Here is a 23,995-nt window from a genome sequence, read left to right as displayed (position 1 = left end):
GATCAAAGGATTGCCGTGGGTTCGAGCTGGCCTAAGGTTTTGGGGCATCAACGAGTGGATGCTTTCAAGTCAATTACAGTTGATGCCGGGTGGCAAAAGCTTGTGCTTATTTCATAGCTGCCGTTCTAGTGTGGGTGATGCTTTGCGGCCCTGGCTGGCTTCCCTCGAGCAGTCGGCGCTACATAGGTACGCTTTCAAAACAAAAGAGGCATGAGTTTTGTAACTTTCAATCATGTCAGCCCAAATCCGAAATTGCATGTTTTATCTTACTATCGAAATGATTTATTTCATTTACCGTACACCGGTGTTTTGACCCGTTGGAGAGCTCTGGTGAATTTTGACTTGCGATTCGTGCTACTGTTTCAGCCATTGGTTCGCCCAGTCATGACGAAAATGAAATAAACAACGCTTGCCTCAAGTGTGCTTTTAAGGCAAGTAATGAGGTTGAGATTTTAGTTGCTCAGTGAACCTTAGCGAATAAAAGCATGAGGTACTGTTTGCAAAATTTCATCCACACCACAAATCACCAAATGTAATGGGTACCATTTCCGCAGCTGACTGTTACACCCCAAAATGGAAGGTGCTTTCAAGCGCCAAAATGAATCACATTTAGCGTGATTTTTGCTAGTGCGTGCCCGTTGCCTATTTTTTACCATTTTATCAGCTTACGAATACTTTGACGTTTGGAAATAGTGGACAGGTGTACTGGAGGCAAATATTACGCTTCGCTCGTTCTATTACTTTTCACAGAATTAACCCCGCAAACACGCGAATTATCGCTCACGATGTCGCGACGAAACATGAAACGTGAGTGGGAGGAACGTGATCATGAGAGAAAACAAAACTATGTTATAAATTTCTCTATTTGATTCACATCACTCCTTCAGAAATCGGAATTTATTGTATGCGAATACATTCCGTCAACTGAATCGGCCGAAAACCCGAAGGATTGCGATATTTTAGTGCCGCCAATGTATGCTAATTTAAGGCGGTCTTTTTTTTGCTTCATTACTCCCCCGCTAGCGTGCAGGTAAACAATTTCGAAACAAATCATTTATGGGCCCACGCTCCGGTGTGCATAAAGCCCACCATTATACCGGTGGGTATCCGCGAAACGATCACCTCCGGCAAGCTGTGAAATTAAAATAGAACCAATGTTACCGTGTTGTTTTTCTGGCCATTGTGTCGATGGCTCACCCCGGTTGGCGGTTGTATATGAAATTGTTGTTGTTTCCTTCATTATTCTCGCGGTGGGCAAAGTAGAACATTTACATTTAATCAACCACTTCGGAAACTGTACTGAACGCAAACAACGCCAGGTAGTTCGTGCCGGTACGCATGTTTGACCATTTTGCAAAACTTCGTCCACATAGCCCACACATTTTCCTGGTCCTGGTCCAAAACATTTGCCCCGGTTTCTATTGGATTGTTATGCTCGTGCAGTGTCTGTGGGCCTGTCTCGTGTAAGCGCTTCATGCAAGGGGGCGAGTTCGATTGAATGAACCACATACACTTATTATAATTAACTTTCAATTTTGGAAATGATATTCCCGGGAGAAAAAGAGAGCAGAAGGGAGAGCAGGATAGAAATTCTATTCAAACATTCTTCTTTTGACGTTGCCACTGGGAAAGGGACGTTAGCTGTTGCACACTGTTAGGAGGAAATTATTCAACACGAGGTTTTATAATTGGCACGTGTGCCAAATTCTAAGGCTTTCGGTTTTGTAGAAATAGAAAACATGGTAAATGTACCCTGCGAATCCTCATGTGTTGCGAATATGTATGTACGCGTCAGTAATAATGGTACGAAGTTTGCGGAGCTTTTGTGGTGTACTGAGGGTAAACGTTTCAATTGTGCCAACCACAAGAGATGCGTCGTGGAGCAACAGACTACTCGACTCGTAAATTCAATTAAAAGCTTTTAAACGGAACCAATATGGATGGGATGTTTTTGGTGAGCGAGGAATGCACCGTACGCTGTAGAGAGATGGAGTAAATTATCATCGATCGGGTTGGTGATTTGACATGAAGATTTTTACCTATTAAACCAAAGGTAGCAGCTCTGTTTCATTGTTTATGATACTTTCAATGCTTACAATTATATTTAATGTATTTAATACTTTAATAAACATTAAAGAGTGAGGATTATTTTCCTCGTCAAAGTCATTTTGATACGCTACGCTTTGTGTTTGTTTTGGGTACGTTGTGGCTAATCAACTGGCACAAATCACAAACGATCTAATTATGCAGCAACGATATTCGATCCCAGCGTAAAGCTTAACGCGTGTCTTAAAAGATCGAGAAAAAAGGTCGACGGATTCGAATCATGCACAATTAAGCACCAAGAGCTGTGAGCTTAATGAGAATTCTATGTTAATTTTTCTCATTTTATTCCCGTTCGTTCAGGTAATTCCAGTTCGTTCAAACGTGGTGTTATTTGTCACTAAAATACTGAATGCATGATGGCTGCTGGCCCTGCTGACTAAAAGGTCGCTTAAATGGGAAGGAAAATGACCTATGAAGATTGATAAATGAGGATGGGTTTGGGTCGAACTTGTATGTTTGTTGTTGAGCCTTCGAAAACAATCAGCTTAAATATTGATGATGCTAATTCATCTTTCATCGTTGTTGCAATAAATGGTTCAGCAAAATGTTTGAATTTACCCAACCAATCCCCAAAAGATGCAGCAACAACTTAGTTCTAATTACTTTTTGATGTTTTGATGTCTCAGAAAGATAATTACAATTGAACAAAAGACAACCATGATTCAGTTAAATTACTAGAGTTTGTAAACTCATTGCAATTACATCTAATATAATGAACATGATTTTTGTTTAAAGTTGTTTGCACAAATGTTTGTACAAAAATAATAATTTATTCTGATATGACACTTCACACTGGGTGTTGTCTCATTTGATGTCTAAATTAGTGAGCTATTCTCGATAATTTTCTTAACTATAAACACACGATGTAATTAGTGATTTAACTCAGCTGGAGAAGAGCTTCATTTCCTAAAATCGAAATGATTCCGTGATTTTCACAACAATTACTTGTTCAAATCATTAACATGATACCAAATGTGATAAATAGAGGGCGTGTCTTCAATAGTGTAAAGGAAGGTATTTTTTTCCAAATACTTTGAAATGTGAAAATAAGCTGTTAGCACTGTGAAAATAGTAAAAGAAAACACTTCGCTACCGCTAGCCAACTTACCTGGTGTGCACGTTCTGCTTCTGCTCGTCGTGCTTCGGCATCCCGAAGTTGCATACTGAGTGAGTCCAACATGGCGTCAGACACCCACAGTGCGTCGTTGGACATCGTCTGAAAGCAGGGACAGAGAAAACAAACGAAAATTATCGCACCGATGAGACTGTGCAAAGTAAAGACACGCGTCTACCGCCTTCCATTCCCCCCCTCCCCTCCCTCCGTCCCTGACCCACCTCTGCAAAGCTTACAAGTTTATTGCGTAAAGCAAAAAGCGGAGCCATCGTCTTTGCGCCTATTGCCGGCGAACAACGCTTTTGCGTGGACCATCCCCAAGAAATGTAAATTATTTCAAATGACTAACAATCTTCCACCCTAGCGGCGGCACCGGTTGCGGAAAACTGGTTGCGAAAGTTTCAACCCGAGACCGGGTGAGCCGAACGTCAAGCTGTCTGGCTCGATGGAATGGCGCAAATGGAGGCGCACGGTAGCTGATAAATGATTGTGACATGAAAATGGGAAATGGAAAAGCAGCACCAATGGCACCCTCAGGCTGGGCGAAGAATGTGCATGAACAAATCGTACGCGTACGGGAGATGAGGAAACTGGTCTAGCACGACGCGAAATCGGTTACGCGCTCATAAGAGAGCAGCTCGAACACACAATCCTCGAAACGGCGAAAGTGGATATTTGAGATACGCTCAAAAAAGGACAGCATGGCTTCTAATGACGCGTTGTACAGATTCCCGGCGCGTGATGTGATGACCCACGGGGGAAGAAAGCTACACTTGTACGCCATGCTCACCAGAGGAACGGCCCACAAAGATGAAAGCCAACGAAGGGTGCCATTATTCTCGCCGCGTCGGGTGGGTAACGCAGAAGCAATTGCGTGTCGCTGAGCGGTAGCATTTCGGGGTGGAAAATACGTTCTGTACAGCCTTTGCAGCTCCCGTACGCTCGTTTACCCCTTCGAAATCCGTCGGCCGTGTGGCGTGGCCTACTTTCGTATCAGCGCCTCGGTACGACGTGACAAGCGGAGCTTTGTGTGGAAAATGTTAATTAGATACGGTCGGTTTGCGTCTAAGCAAAAGCGCGTGGGGCTGTGCTAAATGGAAAAGAGACAGGGTGCTTACTGCATGGTGGAGTAGTTGTTAAATTTTGTCCCGAAATAGGTAGAGGCAGTGTCATACTGCGAGAGACAAATAAAGAATTCTAATGCTCCAAGTTTTTCTTTTATCAAAACGGCAAATACACAGAACACACACACACACACACACACACACACACACACACACACACACACACACACACACACACACACACACACACACACACACACACACACACACACTACTCTTCCGGCGCCAAACTCGTAAAGCATAATGCTACTGCCGTGAATGGGCTTGGGGATTTTTTTCTGTGTTTGTCTTCCCACCCGGGGATGTGCCTTCCGTGCTGGCGAAGGCGTATATTTAACCTCCTATCCTTCGCCCCCCAGCAGGATTAATATTCCTCCTGAGTCGTGAGCGAGCGTGCATCGACCCAGGCATTACCAGCCGCGTTGACCCACCCCGGGACAGGAGAGCTGGTTATTGTTGTTATTGTTGTTCTGTCCCGTGCCACAAATTATCTACCATCGCAAGTAATCAAATTTCGATTGGTCTTTCTCTGCTTCCACCCACCTCACGCAAACGACCAGTGGCACAAGTCGCCTGAGTGTATTCAAATTAAGGGCGATGTTTTATTCATCGATATCCTCGATCGGTTGATTGCTCGCTTTCGCTACTGTACTGTGGTGCACGAATGAACGGGCACCATAAAGCAACCAATGTGGCGCTTAAGCTTGCCAAGCCCTTTTTGCCCAGCTTTGGATGTGTATATTTTTATATACATTATTTGGTGAGTGTCTTTTTGTTTTGCTTACCGTTGTACACTGCCCGTAATTGCAGCCAGGCACGGTTGCATGAAAGTTTGAATGATTTGCTCGTTGTTTTAGAGTAGTGGCTTTGGTGGCTTTTTGTGTACTATCTATCGAAGAGGAAAATAGCAGGTTCTGCTACAATGCGCTTCTAGGAGCTCTTTTCTGTAGTGCAGCGTTTGCACGTGATAGGTAGATGTCAATGGCTGGTGTTTGTAATCGTGAAGGTGATCGGACGTACGTAAAATATTCAACGGTACATAATTTGCTGCTCTCTCAATTCTGTCACATTGATCTGCTGACGCTAGGGTGTTTTACAATCAGGGATTGGTGCACTTCAACGCTGGTATTACAGGGTTTCTCAAGCCAGCTCAACATCGTAAAACTATTTTTCGAATAGGTTAAACGATTGTCAACATCGTACATACAATTCGGATCCGTAAACTCTTTTCGATTTGGTAACACTAGGTTTTGGACCTATAAAATCCCTACTCGAATCTGGAAAATGCTGGTTGGCTGTCCTGTCACCCATTATACATTTGCCAGATTCGAGTTGGGATCTTACGTGTTCAAAACCTAGTGTTACCAAATCGAAAAGAGTTTACGGATCCGAATTGTATGTACGATGTTGACAATCATTTAACGTGTTCGAAAAATAGTGTCACGATGTTGAGCTGGCTTGAGAAACTCTGTATTATAGAATTACACAGAACTTTCAATTTGCAAAGTTGTTGGCCACGTTGTGAACTTGGCAACGGTTAGCTCATGTATTTTTGAATTGTTTGTATTCGAATGCATATATTTTGTCAAGAAAAGGTTGAATCTATTTTAAATTATTATTATTATTATTATTATTATTTATTTTAATCTTCAACGGGCCGTATGGCCTAATTAAGATGTAACAGGTCATTAAAAAAAATACATAACAAAAACAAGATTTGCATCGCAATTCACTGCGGCCACGGCAAAAGCCGGAGACGTTCCTTGGAGCACTGAGTTGAGATGTCGAAGTCGAAGCAATCCGAGACAGTGTTGAAGACAGCCAACATGCGGAACATAGGGTCAGACCGGCCAGCGCTGGAACGGGGTTGAGCGAGCCGTAGAGTTTTTCTAGACCTAAGCGTTCGGGATGGTGCATAGATATCGACTCGATGCAACAAAGGCGATGAATCGATAAATTATGTTTTCTAATACAGCAAAAGTTTTGTAACGCTTTCTAAAAAAGATTAAAACTTTGTCTACACAATTGCTAGAATGACGAATTCATAAATGTCTATTGGGAGTGGGAATCACACTCGTTTTCTCCAAAATACATTACAGGAAAACGTAACAACGTCTTCGTAATTTATTTTTATGTGAACAGAAACCCCACGACCAAATATAATTGTTCATTTAAGTTCTTTTATAAATGCTACTAAAATAACCTTCCATTTCATTTATTTGAATAAATAAGCAATATATCCAACTAGTTGATTCATCTTTTCCCTATATATAATCTTGAATGAGGTTTTTTTTGTGTAAAATGTAAAACATACTTTTTAAGGCCGGGCTACATTGACCGTACTCGCAGGTGTAATTTTGATTTTCACTAGCGCATCTGGCGGCGGCTGGTGGAAGCTTTTTTTCGTCTTCAAGGGAATGGTCGTGCCGGATCTCAAAATTAATTAGTTTTTTCGCCGTTTTTCGATGCGAAAACGGCTGAAATACTTGCACAACATATTCATCTATCAATTACAAAGCTTTTCCAGTCCAGTTAAGGTAAAAAACATGGAAAAACAACATATTTTCTGAAGCGGCTCCAAATTGTTTGGAAAAATGCTTCGGTCAGCCGCCGCCAGATGCGCTAGTGAAAATCAAAATTACACCAGAGAGTACGATCAATGTAGCCCGGCCTTTATGTTTTAATACATCAACGCTAGCACCCAGCAACTAGATCCCAGTACACATCAAACGCATCATCTGCCAGAGATCATCGGGTGGTGATAGTCTTAATTGATTGCCTTTTTAGTACCTCCTCGATCACCTCCCTTGCCGCCGGCAACCTTGGGGTCAGCCAGACCCCACAACATTTACCCGTTGACCTTTCCGCGGTACTCGAAAGTGCAACCGTGGCTGGTGATTTGAAATTAAGGATAATAATTGCATTCAATTACTGCTGCTTCGCTCCATCAGTCTCTCCCAACCCCTCCCATCGCTTTCTGTCATTGAACCTCTCAGTGGCCACCGTGCTCTTTAGCCCGAATCCGGTTCGTATCCTTTCATCCCCCGAAACTGCGCCGGTTGCTATCATCAACGACGACTTCCGACCGGGTGAGACTGGGGTGCTCGGCATCGGAGCGAAATTGAATTAGGTTATAAATTATTACTCATTAACCTAGAAACTAGAACGCAAACGCACCTCGTGCGCCTTCCGGGAAACCGGGGCTGGCAGGAGCCCATTTCCCAACCTGTTCCGATCGTCGTCGCTAGCAGAAGTGACAAGTTAAGTCCGACATTTTTGTTTTGTTTTGTTTGGTTTTTGCACTACCGTAGACCGAACTCCGTTTTGGAAGCTTTGAGCTTCTGGTTTGGAAGGATTGAAGTTTCGATGCACGAAACCGTTTGCTAGCGGCAACCCATTACTTGCGCTTCCACTTGCGTTTCTACGTGTCTGTGCTGTTGTCTGCCAATGATGAAATGATAAATGAGATACGCCGTCGGAGGAAGATTGATTAGGGAATTATCGTCGTGCGGTGCATCGTGTTTGGGAGGCAAACTCGAACTCTTACTCATCGGTTAATAGTTTTCAAGTATTTTGCTTTTTTTGTACGATGCTGCTTCTTTGCTTCTTTCGGTAAATCTGCACAAGTTATTTATATCTTTTCATTTTCATTACAGTTTTCAGATGTAAAAGCGTGTGGGAATATTGAGAAGCCGTGTTGTATGCAAATTTCTGCTCGTGTTTTAGACGAATCGTTTTAGATTTCTGCCCACAATATCGATCGCCATTATTCTGTTTTATATTTACAGCTCATCACACACCACGGCCCCCACACAAAAATCAAGCCACGCAGAGGCCCCTCGGAGCACGGGAAAATAATTGATTCATGTTGGGTGAGTGTGTGTGTGTGTGTGTCCCTGCCAGCCAGCCTTCTCCATCTCTATTAACCTGGGCGCCGTTTCGAGCGCTTCGTTCACCTTCAAAATGGGGATTCGTTCATACGGCTGCCGCCAACTTCCGCCTACATCATCACAAATTTATAGACAATTGAGCAAATGGATTTTCCACAAGCTTCATGGGTTCCACAGGTACACGTGGCAGCGGGGACAGGGAGTCTGGAGCTCACATTTGAACTGCCTCAATGCCAGCGTCATATAAACCGTACAACCGTACCGCCCATCACCGTTCGAGGCATACCTCGAGAGTCCAGCGCAAAACAGCATGTTTTTCATCGACTTCCGATGCTAACCGACTTCCGGTGGTGAAACGAGCCGAACATATGGATCCACGCGAAGCACCCATATGACCTCACCCACACGTTCACTCGGGCAACACTCTGCACACGTATGTGAGACCTGTATCGTCTTTTTTGCTGTCGACTGTCGCCTTCTTTGAGCGTTTCTTTCTCTCTCTCTCTCTCTCTCTCTCTCTCTCTCTCTCTCGCTCTCTTTCTCTCTCACCTCTTTCACACTGTGTCTCGCCTACAAACCACCGTTCACGAACAAACAGGTAGAAAAGTAAACATTGTTCAAAGTGCAATACTGACGCCCACCCCATGTTGAGCGAAAGAGGTCGTGGGCGGGTGGTGAGGGTGGGTATCCTTTTCCGGTCCATGCCCGGCGGCCATCAACATCGAAGCTGCCCTGCTGATGGGTGATGTTGTTTTTGTTATTTGGCTGCCATTTTTATTCTGAAAAATAAACCATACCCACCCGGCCCGGTCACCCGGCGACCTTTTGGTCTCGCTTGCACGAAAAGTAGACAAAGTCTGAGCCGGTTTGTGAGTTCGTGAACGTGTGTATGTTTTTATTTTTATTTTTCACTGTTCTCCATGTAGCATACGGGTGACATTTTCCGGGAACAGCAGCTTCAACCAAACATAACACAGGAGAAACATTCCCGGCACATGGTTGATTGCTTTTTTTGTTGTGGTTGTGTCTCGGTCTGGAATAAAGTGTATATGTGGGTGCTTGAAATTGAACCGCTAAGGGCAGTTTTGAAGTTTTCGGTATGTTTTCTTAGGTTCAAGTTTTTTTTAATGTTTTACAATTGTGCATATTATGCTATGGCAATGTCTCCACCAGTTGTTTAATTGTGTTTTTGGTAATTGATTTAAGCAGTGCAAGACGCAACAATTTCCAATGAAACTCTACTGGTCGGTAGTTTGAATCCTTCCAACACGGGCGTGTAACTTCACAGATACATTAATAAACATTATCGACCATTTACTGTGACTCGCGTGAGCAAATTTTTCTGCACGGCTCGTAATTTAGGCGCTGGGCACGTTCCGGTGCTGCGCACGGCACTGGTCGAACGATTTTTCCCCCCACCGTTGTCGATAAGCTGGCACAGGCGACCGAACACGACCCAATTTCCGACGGCAATTCATTCTCAACCTCTCAACCACGAGCTCGTGCGTGCGTACAGTTGCTTCACGGGGCTTCGCGAGCTGAGGGCTTTTGTTTTTTTCTTTTCCACCAACAGCCCGGAGGAAGCGGCAAGGGTCAATCGCCAGAAAGGTAGGTTGCAAGCATGGTTGGAATAATAAATCGAAGCTCCAGCACATCGCTTCGGGGGGAAAAACGCTTCCGCTGCAGGCACGATCGAAGAAGGGGACAGTGCGTTCCAACATTGCTGTACAGTGGTGACAGAAGGGAATGATAGTAGCTATCTTGCGAGAGATCCGAATGCACATTGCTCAGCTGGTTGTCTTGTACGAACGAAAAAAGGAGCACAAGCAATGGAACAGCCACAAAAAGAATCCATAAAACATCACCAACACTTTCGTAGGCACGCAACGCAATCCAAGTGGCACGCGTTCGTAACGAAAGCACATTACGTGCGATGAATTCTTGCAGGAGTTCGGTGCGGTCTTGGCAGGTGAACGAATCTTACGGCCGCAATCGAAACCGATTTCGAATGCCCGTGCCCGCACGCTTTTCAATAACGGTAGAGTTTGGGTAGCGTTACATGCGGTGGGAAGGCTGGGAGGATGGCTGCAGGTGTAGTAATGACTAAATTTTGCTTTAATTTTAAACACGAGCCGATGCTCGAAGTACGTAAAAATGAGAATGCTTATCGAAACACACACTGTTAATATTAATAATGTTAATGTAACGTAACGATCTGCAGGTGCATGTTCTAAGCATTTAAAACTATGACCGTGTCAAAGTATATTTAAAAACTAACAAACTGGTCGAGATCGCAGCCACGGCAAAACAGTAACAAAAACCTCTCGAATCCATTGCTTTGATTGGATTTAAATGTCATAAATTAAGAAAATAGATTATTTATTCAAAGACAGACTTTTTTATCGGTCAAAAATTGCAAACTCTGATATTTGCAACTAAAGCCCTGCTCCCTCTAAAGACAGGAAGGTTCGGCAAAGCAAACATCATTCATGATTTCCTTTGTCAAAGGTCACCGATTTGGAAATGCGCTATCGTATTGTATACCTGTAGAACCGTGAACTTTGAACTTTGTGAAGCGTTAAAAAAAAGTTCGTAAAAGGAAATAAAAACTCTCGCCTACAATCATGCAAGCAGAACTGTGGCATACAGTTTACATCCGCTACGTCCCACAATCATCATAACATCGTGGGTAGCAGTGCAAGCAATAGTGGATAAAATCCAAATATCAGCATCAAACCACCGGACACACACGTTATGGCCGTAGTGATGTAGCGAGCGTTTTGGACATCTGGTTGAAGTTAAATCATTTTTCTTGAAAGAGTCCTTGGGCAGAGAGCTGACGATTAACCAATACAGTCCAATGGGACCTATCGTGATTGTTCCAATAAGATTGAATTAGTTAGTTGCTTACCAAAATGGCAAGCATTAGATAACTTCGCGAGAAAATGAGAAGTAAAAACATTCGATTGGTGTTTCTGGACTACATGCATGCGATAAGTCAAATGCAAATGATTCATAAAATATTCTAAAAACCTACGATTTCTTTTCTTCCCTTTTACAGTTGCCTCATACATCACATTCATACACAAAAAAATCACACATTGCAATAAGCCCCAAAATGACGGCGGGCTGAACCATCACTCATACTACGCGCTAACGATGCATGTTGAATGAAGGCACTAAATCGATACTGACATTAAGTATGATGCCTCTTGTCCAAACACCCATAATGTATCAACGTATAGGGTAGCCAGCTGCAACGTGCAGCGTGTGCAACCGGCAAGCAACAATATTGAATTTTACTCGATTTTTTTCACCCCGCTTCGACCTCGTTTCGAAAGCAAGGGGTTTTCCGTTATCTCCCGAGCGCCTACATTGAAATGGTCGGAAGGGAAACGCTAGCATATGTTGCATGAACACTCTTATACATATTCACACACGCCCACACACACCCACACACATACACATTTCACTGTACAACCAACCAAGGCCAGCTTTATTTCGTACAACATTTCCCAGTGCAATGCGGCTTGATTTGAATCACCATCACCACCATCAACTCCATCCTCGATGGAGCCATTTCGGGCGGTATGGTATTTTATTTTGTTGCATTTAGGGAATGAGGACTGTGGAGCTACAATCCATTCGCTACACTCAATTAGAGTGATTGAGTGAATGATGGTCGATCCTTCGGTCGATGTGTTGGATTGGTGTTAGAATTGTTCATCGAAAAGCGCAACCATCTTCGAGTTACGTGTCGTTTTTATCGTGTTCTTGTGTACCGAACACTTCAGTGCGAATATTGGTGGGAGCGAACCATATGGGGTGAAGGGTTCTGTACTTATAGTTTTATATTGTGCTATCGTTATGACGCATGTATTTGTTTTAATGTGCGGCAATTGAGGATGTGGAAACGCAAAGCAAAATACAAGAAACAATACAGAATTGGAAAGATTAACGACCACCGTTGGGTTGTTGCAATCCGGTAGGAGAAAAAAAAACAACCCTTGTTTTCTAACTGCTTTTTCCTTGCCAAAACTCTCCACCATCATACAGCTTTGTTTGTGCTTTCCATCTTTCCGTGAGGATAACAATCGCAAACATGTAATTTATTATTATTTTTACGACAATGTCCATCGACTTGCCCGTCGAGTGGTAGTCGTAATTTTCCATATTGCTTTACGAGTAGACTAGGACTAAGCATTTAGTAGATGTTCCATCGAAAATATTATCAACAGCAAACACCAGCGGTATTTGTTTTTCTTCTCAAAGCACATTCTTATTCCTCTACTTTGTCCTACCGTTTACGAGCTTCGTGATCACGCCGACCTGATTGAAGCTTATCAGATCTATTTTATCACATAACTGGCAAAAAAAGTTATACGTGAAGGTGGATGGGTAGGAATCGATTCACGTCCAACTTTGTTAAAGCCGACCGGTCTATCGATTACATTAGTCCTATACTAGGTTGTATTGATTGCAAAACAACAACAACAAAAACACAACCGCCAACAGAAACAGATACAATTTAACAAATATTTGTTCTCATCACAAACCTTTGCGATCGTAAACAGTGTTTTCCATTCGACTCTCTCAACGGCAATTCAACCCCAAACGGCCAGCGCACGCCACGGTATCGCTACAAACTTGCACAGCGGTGGTGGCCTATTATACGGATGTGTGTAGCAATTGTTATGCGATCGAAAATGAGCAAATAAAAGTGTTCCTGGTCCGTTCAGTCACAGCCCACCCACTCCCCGCAATCCACCGGGAGCTATCGGGTCACTGTACACCCTCCCAACCCGACAGAACGGTTGTCGTAAAGTTGAACAATTTCCTCCGTCCCTGATAGGACTCGGTTGGGTTGTCGGGAACGGGAGAGGAGTACCAGATGGCGTGCTAGAAAAGTGTAATGGGCATAGATGAGTGCAGTCGTTTCCGGAGCATGGGAAGACTTCCGGAGTTGTTTTATGAATTGTTTTATTGATGCACTACAGACCGTAGCCCTGAGCTGGTTAATAGCTTGACAGGACTTATGCAAGTGCGAGAATGGCGTGTGCCCGCTGCAGCCTGGATTAAAATAATACCATGTAATGTCTGGAAAAGGCTCTCCTGATATCTTTAAGTGTCCTAAACATTTAAAGGATATTTAAAGGTTTAAAGCTTTTGATAAATGGTTGATTAATTTACTTTATTGGATATAATTATTTTACATAATTATTATTTCTTTGCTACTTATTGTGAACAGTCAGATAAGTGAGCAAGTATTCGTTTTAATTGATCCAGCCTTCACAATAACCCATTTGCGTACAAACGCATTAATAGTTTCAGTTGTCGATTACGCAATAAGATAATTGTGAAAAGTTTTGTTCCGTTCCGTACCAAGTAACAAAAACACATGAATAAATAAAAAATGAGCATTATTCAAAGGCCGTTCCTTGATTCGGACAAACGGTGATTCCATTTTCCTTCCTCAAATTACTGCAATTAGAAAGACAGCTTAAACGGAACAGCTATTACCGGGTCTGTCACAACGCTTGCAGCACTCCAAACCACGGGCAAAGGGGTTTCGTGCACTTAAGCTCTTCCGTTATCGATCGATTGATACCGGTGTTCGATACTGCAAAACCTATGTTACAGGCTGGCACTATAACATACTGCATACTTACAGCGCTGCTTATGGTATATACTGTCAGCGCTACCCACAACGTTCAACACCCCAAGGGAGAAGTGGAAGGCATGAGGCGTTGAGCAAGATATCTGCAACGGCTGTAGTTGTCGACGGCATCGCGTGTAGCACATCCGATTAAAGGATTTTGGCCACCACCAGGATTGGCTTCGATGGTTCGTGACAACGTTCTGTGATTTCGTGATTGTTCGAAAGCGATTGATTTGTGGGGATAAAAGCATAACACGCTATTACCAGCATTGCCTCCCTGACATACACTTCCATTTGCGGAAACTTTAATTACCAATACCACCACCACCACCACAGTGTGTATGTTTGTCATTAATCCCGCACTTCAGGCATGGTAAAGCGTGATGTTAGCCTCACTACTTAGAAAGCAAATGGGAAGCGTCGGCATCCTACGGTGAGTAAAGTGTTTTGATTTGAAATATTGCCGCACTTGCAAGTGTGCAGTTGTTGAATGCGAACTTTCCTTCGGCTGTAATCCATCGAAACCTTGCAAATGAAGGATGTAAACGTTGAGCTGATATTTATTGTCCACCCTTCAAATCAAGCCGCTTTTGGATTAAAGGATAAGCGATGGATTTGACGGAGACTCACAGACGACTCGGCAAGGAGTGAACCATTACAAACAGCAAGGTATGGGTGGTTTAACTTTCTACTGTTTTAGTTAAGCTTTTCTCAAAACTGAGTGAGTAGGTATTAAAACAAAAATGATTTCAGGAAAAATGTTGTACACTCGATTAAAACATTGTTAGAAATATAAAACACTAAACAAATTAACCTTATATAGAAAACATACAACGAGTTATGTATTCTAAAACTATTCAATATTTTTTATTCTCTTTTACTAAAACAATAAAAATTCGAAACTTTGTTGTTATTCGAACCCTCATAGAAGTTTCTTCTTTCACCAGTCTGATTCGAGCAATCCGTAGAAAATAAATACGTTCCACGCTACAAACACAACCGATTCCGATTTTCCTTGTATCTGCTTCCTTGTCTCTCCCCCTAAAGAATCGACTTTCCCTCTGCCTTGCCCCTACACTCTTCTCAAACGATAGCCAGTGTTTATTGAATAGTTTATGTGTTTCATAATTTTCATTATTGTAATAGGTGATGGGTGGAAAAGGACATCCGCGCAATAAAAGGAACAAAAGCCTTCTGGACAAATGGATTTGGCACACGGCCACACACTCGCACCGACGCCCCGAAGGGAGGAGTGTTTGGTGGTGATGATTTTACCATTGCTGTCAAAACCATTAAAAGCGCCATAATGTTGGTGGATAAAATCATCTTTCCGTGGTGGTCCGTGGTACGGTAACACGCCGCAACATGGCGTAAGATTTGCTTCACAGCTTCGAACAAGCAGGAGAAGAAGAACAACCGAACCTCCGGAAAGAAAGCATCCTATTGCTCCCCGGAGAGACGCGGCCGGAAAATGTTCCGTCTATTTTAGGGTCAGCTGAAGCGTTTGCACTTGCTTCGGTCGCCTGGTCAGCATACAGAACAGCCTATTGTGTTGTCGGGGGCTGCGATGGAGTGTGGGGTATTGAGCCGTTTCTCTCGAGCCGTCTTCAGAGGCCATGTGTAGCGTACGTCTTCCAAGAACATTTTCCGCATTTTGGATTATTTTAGTCTTCCGGTCCTCCGGCTGTGGCTTGCAATAATGGGACGCAGCAAAAGAACCCCTAAAAAAACCCGCAGCCACAAAATTGTACAGACAGTTCTTGCAAACCTGACGGCATTTGGTCGCTCGTTCGTGAATATCATTTCAAACTCATGCCCTTGCCCTCTTTCGGCCTCCGGAGAAAGGTATCATCAAGCTCTGGCACATGGTGGAATGTGCTGGGGCGCGACCAAAACGAAACACATTTGCCTTTGAGCGAGCACAAAGAATGGAGAGCGCAGGGGAGAGTGGAGAGGGGAGAACTGTTCCAGCCACCAGGAGACACAAGGACCGTACCGAACCGCATCAGACATTTTGCTCACGTTTGGTAATATATCAGAAATTTATCATCTCCATACCACCACACTGCTGTGCACGACCGCTGTGCTCCAAAGCAAATCCTTGGGCAGGTCGAAGAAGCGCCGGCGGGTAGGCGGCCGAAATGGCCGACGCATAGCGGCCAAAGTTTTTACCCATGTTTTGTGCTCGTTCCAGATCAAAGCTAGCGCTTGGCGGGAGTCGAAGGCTTGAAACAAAAGGAAGTAGATACATAAGGAAAGGTGCAGATTGCTTCGACGCAAGAACACTGTTGAGAGAAATATACGTATGACTATGGAAAAGCGTAACGGGCTTTCTTTATCTCTGGCCCGTCTTCCGCGGGCGTTTTCCTTTCATTTAATGTTGTGGCTATCGTCCACTTCGTCCATTTCGATATCTTTTCTTATGGTCTCTCTCTCTCGCTCCATCAATACCCTCTCTTAACCAGTTTCCTTCTGCTGTGGCACAATTCACGGAACCGAACCGAAAAGAAGGACAGTCGACCGGGCTCGCTCCATTACAGAAGTGTAGAACAACTCACATTAGACCATCGCAGCAATGTCCTATAACCATAAGGTAACATATTACGATCACAGATATGATTTTTCTTCCAGCAGTGCCATCATCATTTCCTAAAACCCGCCCTATTGACTAAATATAGATCTAGCTTCGAAGTTGGTCGAGCTTCACTGCCGGGTTCCGGGGTTTCGGGTCCTTTTCCGAACAACACCGGGAACGGAAAGACGACACACCATTGAACGGATTGAAAATCGATGTCGCGGCTGTCGAGGTAGCGATTTTTCCCGCAGGCTTCGTACCAGTACGGGGTGTCGTGTTATCGTGCTCTCTCGCTCGCGCGGTGCAAGCAAGCGAAGGCAAGAAGGAGAATAAATGTGACGGTGATACAATATATCTTTCAGACGCGTGCAGTCTCCTCCGGAACCTGCACCGGAAGGTGGGAGGCATTTGGCAAAGGCGGCTTTGCAGCAGAGCGGCCGCCTTGCACGAGCAAATGTATCCAAACAGCAGGGAAAACACACACACACAAAGGAAGGGAAAATGATTCACCGAAATCGAGTGTGTGAAAAGGAAATAAAAATAAACCCCCGTTATCCTTGCTGTTTCGTTTCCTGTTCTACCGCCCGGCTAAAGGAATGCTCACGAAAATCCAACGAAAATCCTTCCCACTACTCGGCAGGATACTTTATAGATGTAGCAGTGTATGTGTGGGCGAATTCTTGTATTCTCGGTGCTTTTTTTAAGCCACGGCAAAATACAGTTTCATCTGATGTAGCTCTAAATTTTTGGCACCACTCTTGTTTTCCATTCGACCGAACCTTCAGCCTACCTGCCAGTGGGAAACCGGTTCGGGAAAATGGACGAACCTTGCCCGATTTAAGACGGGAATTTATAGTTGCACGAATTAACGTAAACGGTCGGCACTTTAGTCGATGAAAGGGATGTGCCGCAATACCGTGAGTGTGGGCCTACATGGGTGTGTGTGTGTATGTGAGTGTATGTTTTCTTGTCTTCTTTTCCACTGTTGTTATTTATCTCATACCATCGTTAGGGGATTTTTTCAAATATTTTTTTAGCAAAATCCCCCGGCTTAGTGGTACTACTACGGTCACTATGTAAAACGCTTTGCTGTCCAACTTTTGAAAAATGAACAGCATACTGGATACATCTCGGGCCCGTTCCGGTCCCGGACATTCACGAAGGAGAGCGGATGGTTACGCAAATATTTCATCCTTCTTGCTACTGCTGCTGCTGCTAGAAGCTGAATATGGTGCAACTAGCCGAGCTGCACGGAAGAAGAAACTGATCAGCACGGATATGGGGCGCTCGCGCGCGCTCTATTCATGCTCCAGTTCCCTGAGGCGTTTTAATCTTTGCTCTTTGAGCGGACGGAAAGCTGGACACGTTCAGAGCGGAAAGAAGAACGGGCGGGTGGTTGAAAAGAAGGCCATAATCATCCTTGGACCGTTGCCCGCCAGCGGCGACGCTTCAAAAGGAAGCTCAAATCGATGATCGATGAGATGCATTTTCGTGTGAGGTGGTGTTTCTTCTTCAGTTGAAGTGTAATCGAAACAGCTTCGTGGAGGATAGCAAAAATAACGGGGAAAGGCGGAGGTCGTTCAGGATTGATAGGCCATCGATGGCTGGATTCGATGCTTATTGTGTGCAAACCGAACCTCTATTGGGGGTCCATGATTGAGTGATTTTATGCAACATTTGATTCACTATATTAACACATATTGTGTGTGAATCGGTCAGCTTGAAAAAGTGAAAAAAGTATTTAACACTCAATATTATAAAATTATATGCAGAAATAATGGTTCAATGTTAGTGTTATGTTAAATTCTGATTTAAATACCCCTTTAATATATAGCGAATCGAGAATAGACTTGACAGTAACATTTAAACCTCTTTTATTTAATTGACAATATCTATTGGTGTTTGCTGCCAATAACTACTGTTTATTCAATGCATTCGTTAGAAATCTTACTGAGCAATAAAAAAAATTAAACTAGTATCAATTCATACTTTAAGCAATCCTCTAAAAGACTTGCTAGTATATTGGTATGAGAGAAACCCCCTTTTTAATTCAAGCTTAATAATTAAACAAAGCATCGAAATCGAAACTATTCACAACTTGTTTGCCTTTTTTACTCACTCATATTCCTACTTTCTTCGTCTTATTAAACTCACGTCCCGACCGCTGTTCAAGCAACGTTCGCTACAGACTGGTGTGATTTTTATCACACCGGTAGCCGCATATTAAATACTGATTTTAATAAATCATCAGCGAATTAACGTTGGGGCCCACGTTTGAGTTTGCAGGGTTCATTTGCTTCACCCGCCGTTGTACCTGCTTTCCATAGTTAATTTTCGTGCCCAATGTATTCGTTTGTGAGCAAAAACAGCCACAAATGCAAAGCATCACAACATCGGCACCGTATTTCACTACCCCTAGCCTTGCTTTTTTCTCTCACTCTCACTCTCTCACTCCTTCTCACACAAATACTGTGTTTTTAATCGATACGCTAAATTGAGGTTAATTATTTATACATGAATAATAGCACAGATCGCGAGTGGTGTGTGCAAAAAGGTAAGAAAAAAATAAAAAGACCCAACAATATTAAATATCGCCAATATGGCACCGGCACAGCGATGTGATGGAGTCCTGCCCGGCACGAAAAGAAAGGTCACAAAAAGGGGAACGCAAAAAATCAACGGTCGAGTTTAATTAAAATTTTAATCAACGCGAACCAGTGGAAGATTCCGCAAAACTGATTGCTCCGGCACTGGCCCACTTAAAACTGCATAGTAAATGGAAATACTATTTAAGCTTCTTTTTTTTAAATAATGGTATGATTTTTTTCTTTCTAAACAATACACACATTCATCTCGCATCGAATGCACCATGGTCCTAGCTTATCGTCGAAATTCCTATAAACCCGTGCGTTTAATTAGAGCGTAAATTCAGCTCGGCTCAACAAAACATTCAAGCGTCAACTGCAGCACACGTTGCCCTAGTTTATATGAAAGTCACCCTGCTGTAAGAGTTATCCCCCTTGCTCGCTGTCCCGCAATCCCTGAGTGAAATAATTCTAGGTGGTAAAAATAAAAATATTACCAGCCAATTCCGTGCCTGCGACCCGTAGGCTTCGTTTGCAATTTTTTCCACCCGAACGAACCGATCCGTTTTGTCTGGATTGACAGAGAGCAAGAGCGTGCGGCACTGTAGACATGGACGGGCCCCACGGGGTGGCTCAATCGTCACCGAAGCGAATGAAATATTCATCGCACACATCGATTTCAGTCAACCGGTCCCAAAACGGAAGCACACACTTCCCAAGAGCAAGGGCGGAAGCCAGTAAGCGCGTGTGTGAGTGCGGCGGTCGACGATAGGCGTTCGAAGAGGACAAGCGGCGTCGCTGGCTTTGATGCTGACGGGCCGTGTAAAAATTGCTCCGCCAGGCAAGCTTTACCAGCAAACGAAGCAAAATGCCGAAGTGCCTTGCAGGAGCTTAGGATTGAGGATTATTATACGCTTCTGATCCTTTCTCTCCCGTCCCGAAGTGTTTCGGTTGCCGTGGTGTGAGGCGGTGGTTGCATACGCGTAGCGACAGGAGGGATTTTTTCCTCTGATCACGTAATTTCTTCGAAAAAAAAAACGATGCGCAAACTGGCCAACGTTTTGCGCCGAGAATTGGTAGTAAATCGGCATTGAAATGGTGAAATGACTGGGGTTTTGTGGTGCTTTCTTTTGATGTGTTCTCTACAAATAGTTTTTAAGCATTCTGAAAACAGGATATACAACACAGTAAGGCAAAATGAGCTTTTTCATGAGATTGTATTACTGACATCAAAAATAGCATTGTGTCATATCCCTACTAGCGCTGAAGCGAAGGGAAAGCATCGTAAAAGCAGCGGAAGGACCAGTGCAAACATGGCACACGCATTGCGGTAAGTATCAATTAACAACCTTTTCCCACCGCACAACACTGATTGTGTTAGAAGAGGGGAGGGTTTCCTTTTTTCCTTCTTAACTACTTCACCTTTCCACCACCGAGGGCAATGCTTCCATTTGGTTTCGTGCATTTCGAGCCCACTATATACCACCGCGGGCAGAAAATAGCTCAACGAAGAAGCGAAATAAAAACAAACCCCTCTAGTGTGATAATAGAAACTGAAAGGAATCACGCTTCACTGGTACAAAGGAAACCAAAGCAATGGTTCAGTGGTGTTTGCATCCAGGTACAAGCTTATTACGGTTGTTAGCATTCACCCCAGCGTTTGTGGGCCAGCAAGTTGGACACACAACTGCCGGTGGTTGATGCAAAGGTGGTGCCAACCGACAAACCAGGATGCTATTCAAAAGCGGCACCAAAAGCTTGCATATCATTGCAATTTCGTTAGCTTTTAATTGCCTCCGGCGCTGACCATGTCAAGGAGCTCTTAGCATGTCGTTTGTCTAGATTGTTGAGCAATCGGCACGTTCGAAATGAATTGTATAAAAACACAATTCATCGGGCAGTTGGGCTTGCGGAGCGCAGAGCCTACATGGCAACTTTGCTTTTGTGTTAGGTTGTGGTAGCCACACAAATGCACTCTAACCCCTCCAGTCAATTATACAATCCAATTACCAGAACGCTAAACAACTCGGTATTATAGCATCATTTAACAGATTACAACCTCAGCTGAAGACGCTCTCCGAACAAATCGACCGAGCGGCTATGTACACATAGCGAGGGACACGAGAAACAAGTTTTAATCGAACCCATTTACTATCCGTTAATGGTGCAGCGAAACCATGCTGGACCATGCTTGTTTTAACAAGATGGCAATCTCACTCTCCTAGCACACTATTTCAACAGCTCAAACTGTTGGTTGAACCACATGACGCTGACGGTTCGGGGAACGGACGCTCGCACATCTGCTTCATCTGTCCCGTTCGTGGAAGTGATAGAAATGGGCGTTGCACTTCGCTTAATACAATCAACCGTAAAATTTCCTGCTCTCACCGTGTGGCCTTGGAATGTCTGCAACAAAAAAACACCAAACACAACACAATCTCTAACCCGAACGAGTGGATGGGCGATAGCTTTGTGTGAGTGAGCATGCGTTCCATTTTGGGCTTAGCGCAGCAGTTCCGGCTGGTTTAATGTATCGGTGTACGGTTCGCTCTCATTTGCGAGTATTGCTGATGCTGCTATTGCTGCATCACCGTTGCTATGGAGGGACGCAAGAAAGAGCAATTTTGGGAAAGACCTTTCGAGCTGGCATAATAGTAGCCCCGTTGGTGAGCTGCAGTGCGGAAATGGCCCAGCGGTTAACAGCAGTATTTAATTGCAGCACGCAAGGACGGTACTCGGTTACTCGGCCTGTTGAGCGAATGCAAAAGCTTTTGAAAGTGTGGGATGGTTTTAGCCGCACGATAAAAACGGTTCACATGCCAACACAAGCAACACAATAGGCAGATAGTGGTAGAATCGTTTTAGAGTGTTAACCGACAACTCGGCCATTTATGCCGAGCTACCACTATTAGTAGAATTAAATTGGGATCAACAAACAAACAAAAAACTGGATTTCGATATAGCTAACCTTCCACAAAAGTATTGTTTGCATCAACTACAGCTTATATTATTCTATAAAAGAGGGGTTTAACAATACTAGTCAGCTTTTTTAAATAGAGTTTGATAGTTGACGGCTGTAAACAGTTCAACTTTACATACAAAACTACACGCCAAAGCTCAGATTGTCAGTCTAAATTATGCCAGCCTGAAAACAGTAAACAAACGCCGATTCGTGGCAGGTTCGATCAGGTTAGCTCAGCGGTCGGCAAAATTTGCAACCGAAAAAGCCAAATGTTACAAAAATATTCGTAGATTTTTCCGTAAACAGTCAAATAGATAAACCCAAAGCAAACAGGTGTGAGAGTTCTAGGTAATCTATGAACGATTAAGAACCGGCATCTCGAAATCAAAGAGCCGCATGCAACTCGCAAGCCGTACTTTGCCGATCGCTGGGATAGCTCATCTTGATGTATGTGTCAAAGCTATTAATTGTTTGGATCAAACAGAATCATTTCTAACAAAGCAAAAGTAATCGAAACGATTTTAAAATGCACAAAATTGTCTAATGGATATAATCCGGAGGATGAATAATGTTCTATCGACAAACAGAAATTTTAGCTTTTTGGATAGCAATTGAAAACAGGTGAAAGTTGACAAATGGATAGCCTATTTTCAGTTCAATTCATGTCCTTTTTATGAAGTGACTAAATCAGAGTCAGATAGAAACATTCCAGCCCATTAATGGTTCGACTCTAGATGAATTGCAGCATCTAATGATTGCTGATTAGTACAAAAAGTAGTTAAATTAAAAAAAAGGAATATTGTAGTAGTCCATTCGTTTACTAAAGAAAATAGTTCGCTGCTCGCAATTCGGCTGAAAGGACCACTTTTTACTCGACACATTTTTTGTTAACAATTTGATGCTTCGTATACGTAGTCAGGCCACAGTTGCTACCCAAAATAAGTCATGAGAAGGAACGTAACTCTGGAGTACATAAAAAAAACATTAAACTTCTAGGTGATAACCATAAATTACGTAACATAAAAATGATTTTTTATGGTCTGCTTGGTTAAAAATTTCCAACAGAAAAAAAAACAATATCACACAAACGAATGACGTGAATGAACTAATGTGACCCCAAAAAAATCGAGAACGGTGTGTGTGCCCCTCGCCTAATCGGTAACTGTGCAGAAACTTTTGCTCACAATGCAACACTACATTGGCAGCAGTCCATAATCCGCGCTGGAGTAACTACATTGCGTTCCATTAGGTTGCGGCCGGAAACACTGGTATGACATATTTACATGACCCCTTCTTAAGTTGGTCTGCTTCAAGGTAGTAGCACCAATGGTAGTCCACTTGTGCCCGAAGCCGTCTCTCTGGCTCTGGTGCTATTTTAGCACATACAGCGACGGTGTAGCCGCCACCACCGTGGGTAAGGTTCATAAACTGTGTGCTTGAAGGCAATGGCATCCAAACCAGTTGCTTGCACCAAACCCCAAAACCGAAGCAAAGGGTAAATCTAAAGTAATGTTTTGCAAACCGTATTACCGTGCTGTAACATTACTGCTACACCCATTACGATCCTAGAGCTTACCGGTTCACCCTCCGGGCCATTAGGGTGGCGGTCGTGATGAAATTCTTCGCTGTACCGACGGAAGTAATTTCCCTCTGCGCACCCACCAGTTGGGTCGTTCCATGCCGTGTTTTCCTTGCCTTTTCTGCCAAAAGTTAACCACAGCCAAGGCACGGCAGCCAAAAACTAAGCAGACGCAGCGAGCAAGCAAAAATAATCATAAACGTCAACCAAGAAGGCAGAGCTTCCCTCACGACGGGAAGAAATTCGCAAACCTCTTCACCGGAGCAAACTGGACACAAAATCCGGGTGGACCCCGTAAACCACTCCCGGGGCGTGTAAAAAAAAAAACACGAGATTGAGGTGGGGGTAAATAGACTGGTAAACTAAAGCAAATATAAAAAAAAAATCACGAGCAAAAGTAT

At 43.5% G+C, this 23,995-nt stretch overlaps 1 protein-coding gene across 17 annotated transcripts in view; it reads right to left on the bottom strand.

Moving 5' to 3' along the window:
• Nucleotides 1-23,995, bottom strand: part of LOC1271468 (RIMS-binding protein 2) — a 90,245-nt gene that overhangs the window by 58,752 nt on the left and 7,498 nt on the right. For all 17 annotated transcript variants that reach the window (XM_061650536.1, XM_061650537.1, XM_061650530.1 and 14 more), the window contains one exon: nucleotides 3,215-3,322. In XM_061650536.1, the coding sequence (XP_061506520.1) occupies nucleotides 3,215-3,319 (105 nt within the window). In that variant the 5' untranslated portion in view covers nucleotides 3,320-3,322. The remainder of the gene's footprint in view (nucleotides 1-3,214; nucleotides 3,323-23,995) is intronic.

The sequence above is a fragment of the Anopheles gambiae genome, chromosome 2, assembly GCF_943734735.2.
Source record: "Anopheles gambiae chromosome 2, idAnoGambNW_F1_1, whole genome shotgun sequence".
In the NCBI taxonomy this organism is placed as follows: Eukaryota; Metazoa; Arthropoda; class Insecta; order Diptera; family Culicidae; genus Anopheles; species Anopheles gambiae.
This window is presented reverse-complemented; position numbering and strand designations above follow the sequence as displayed.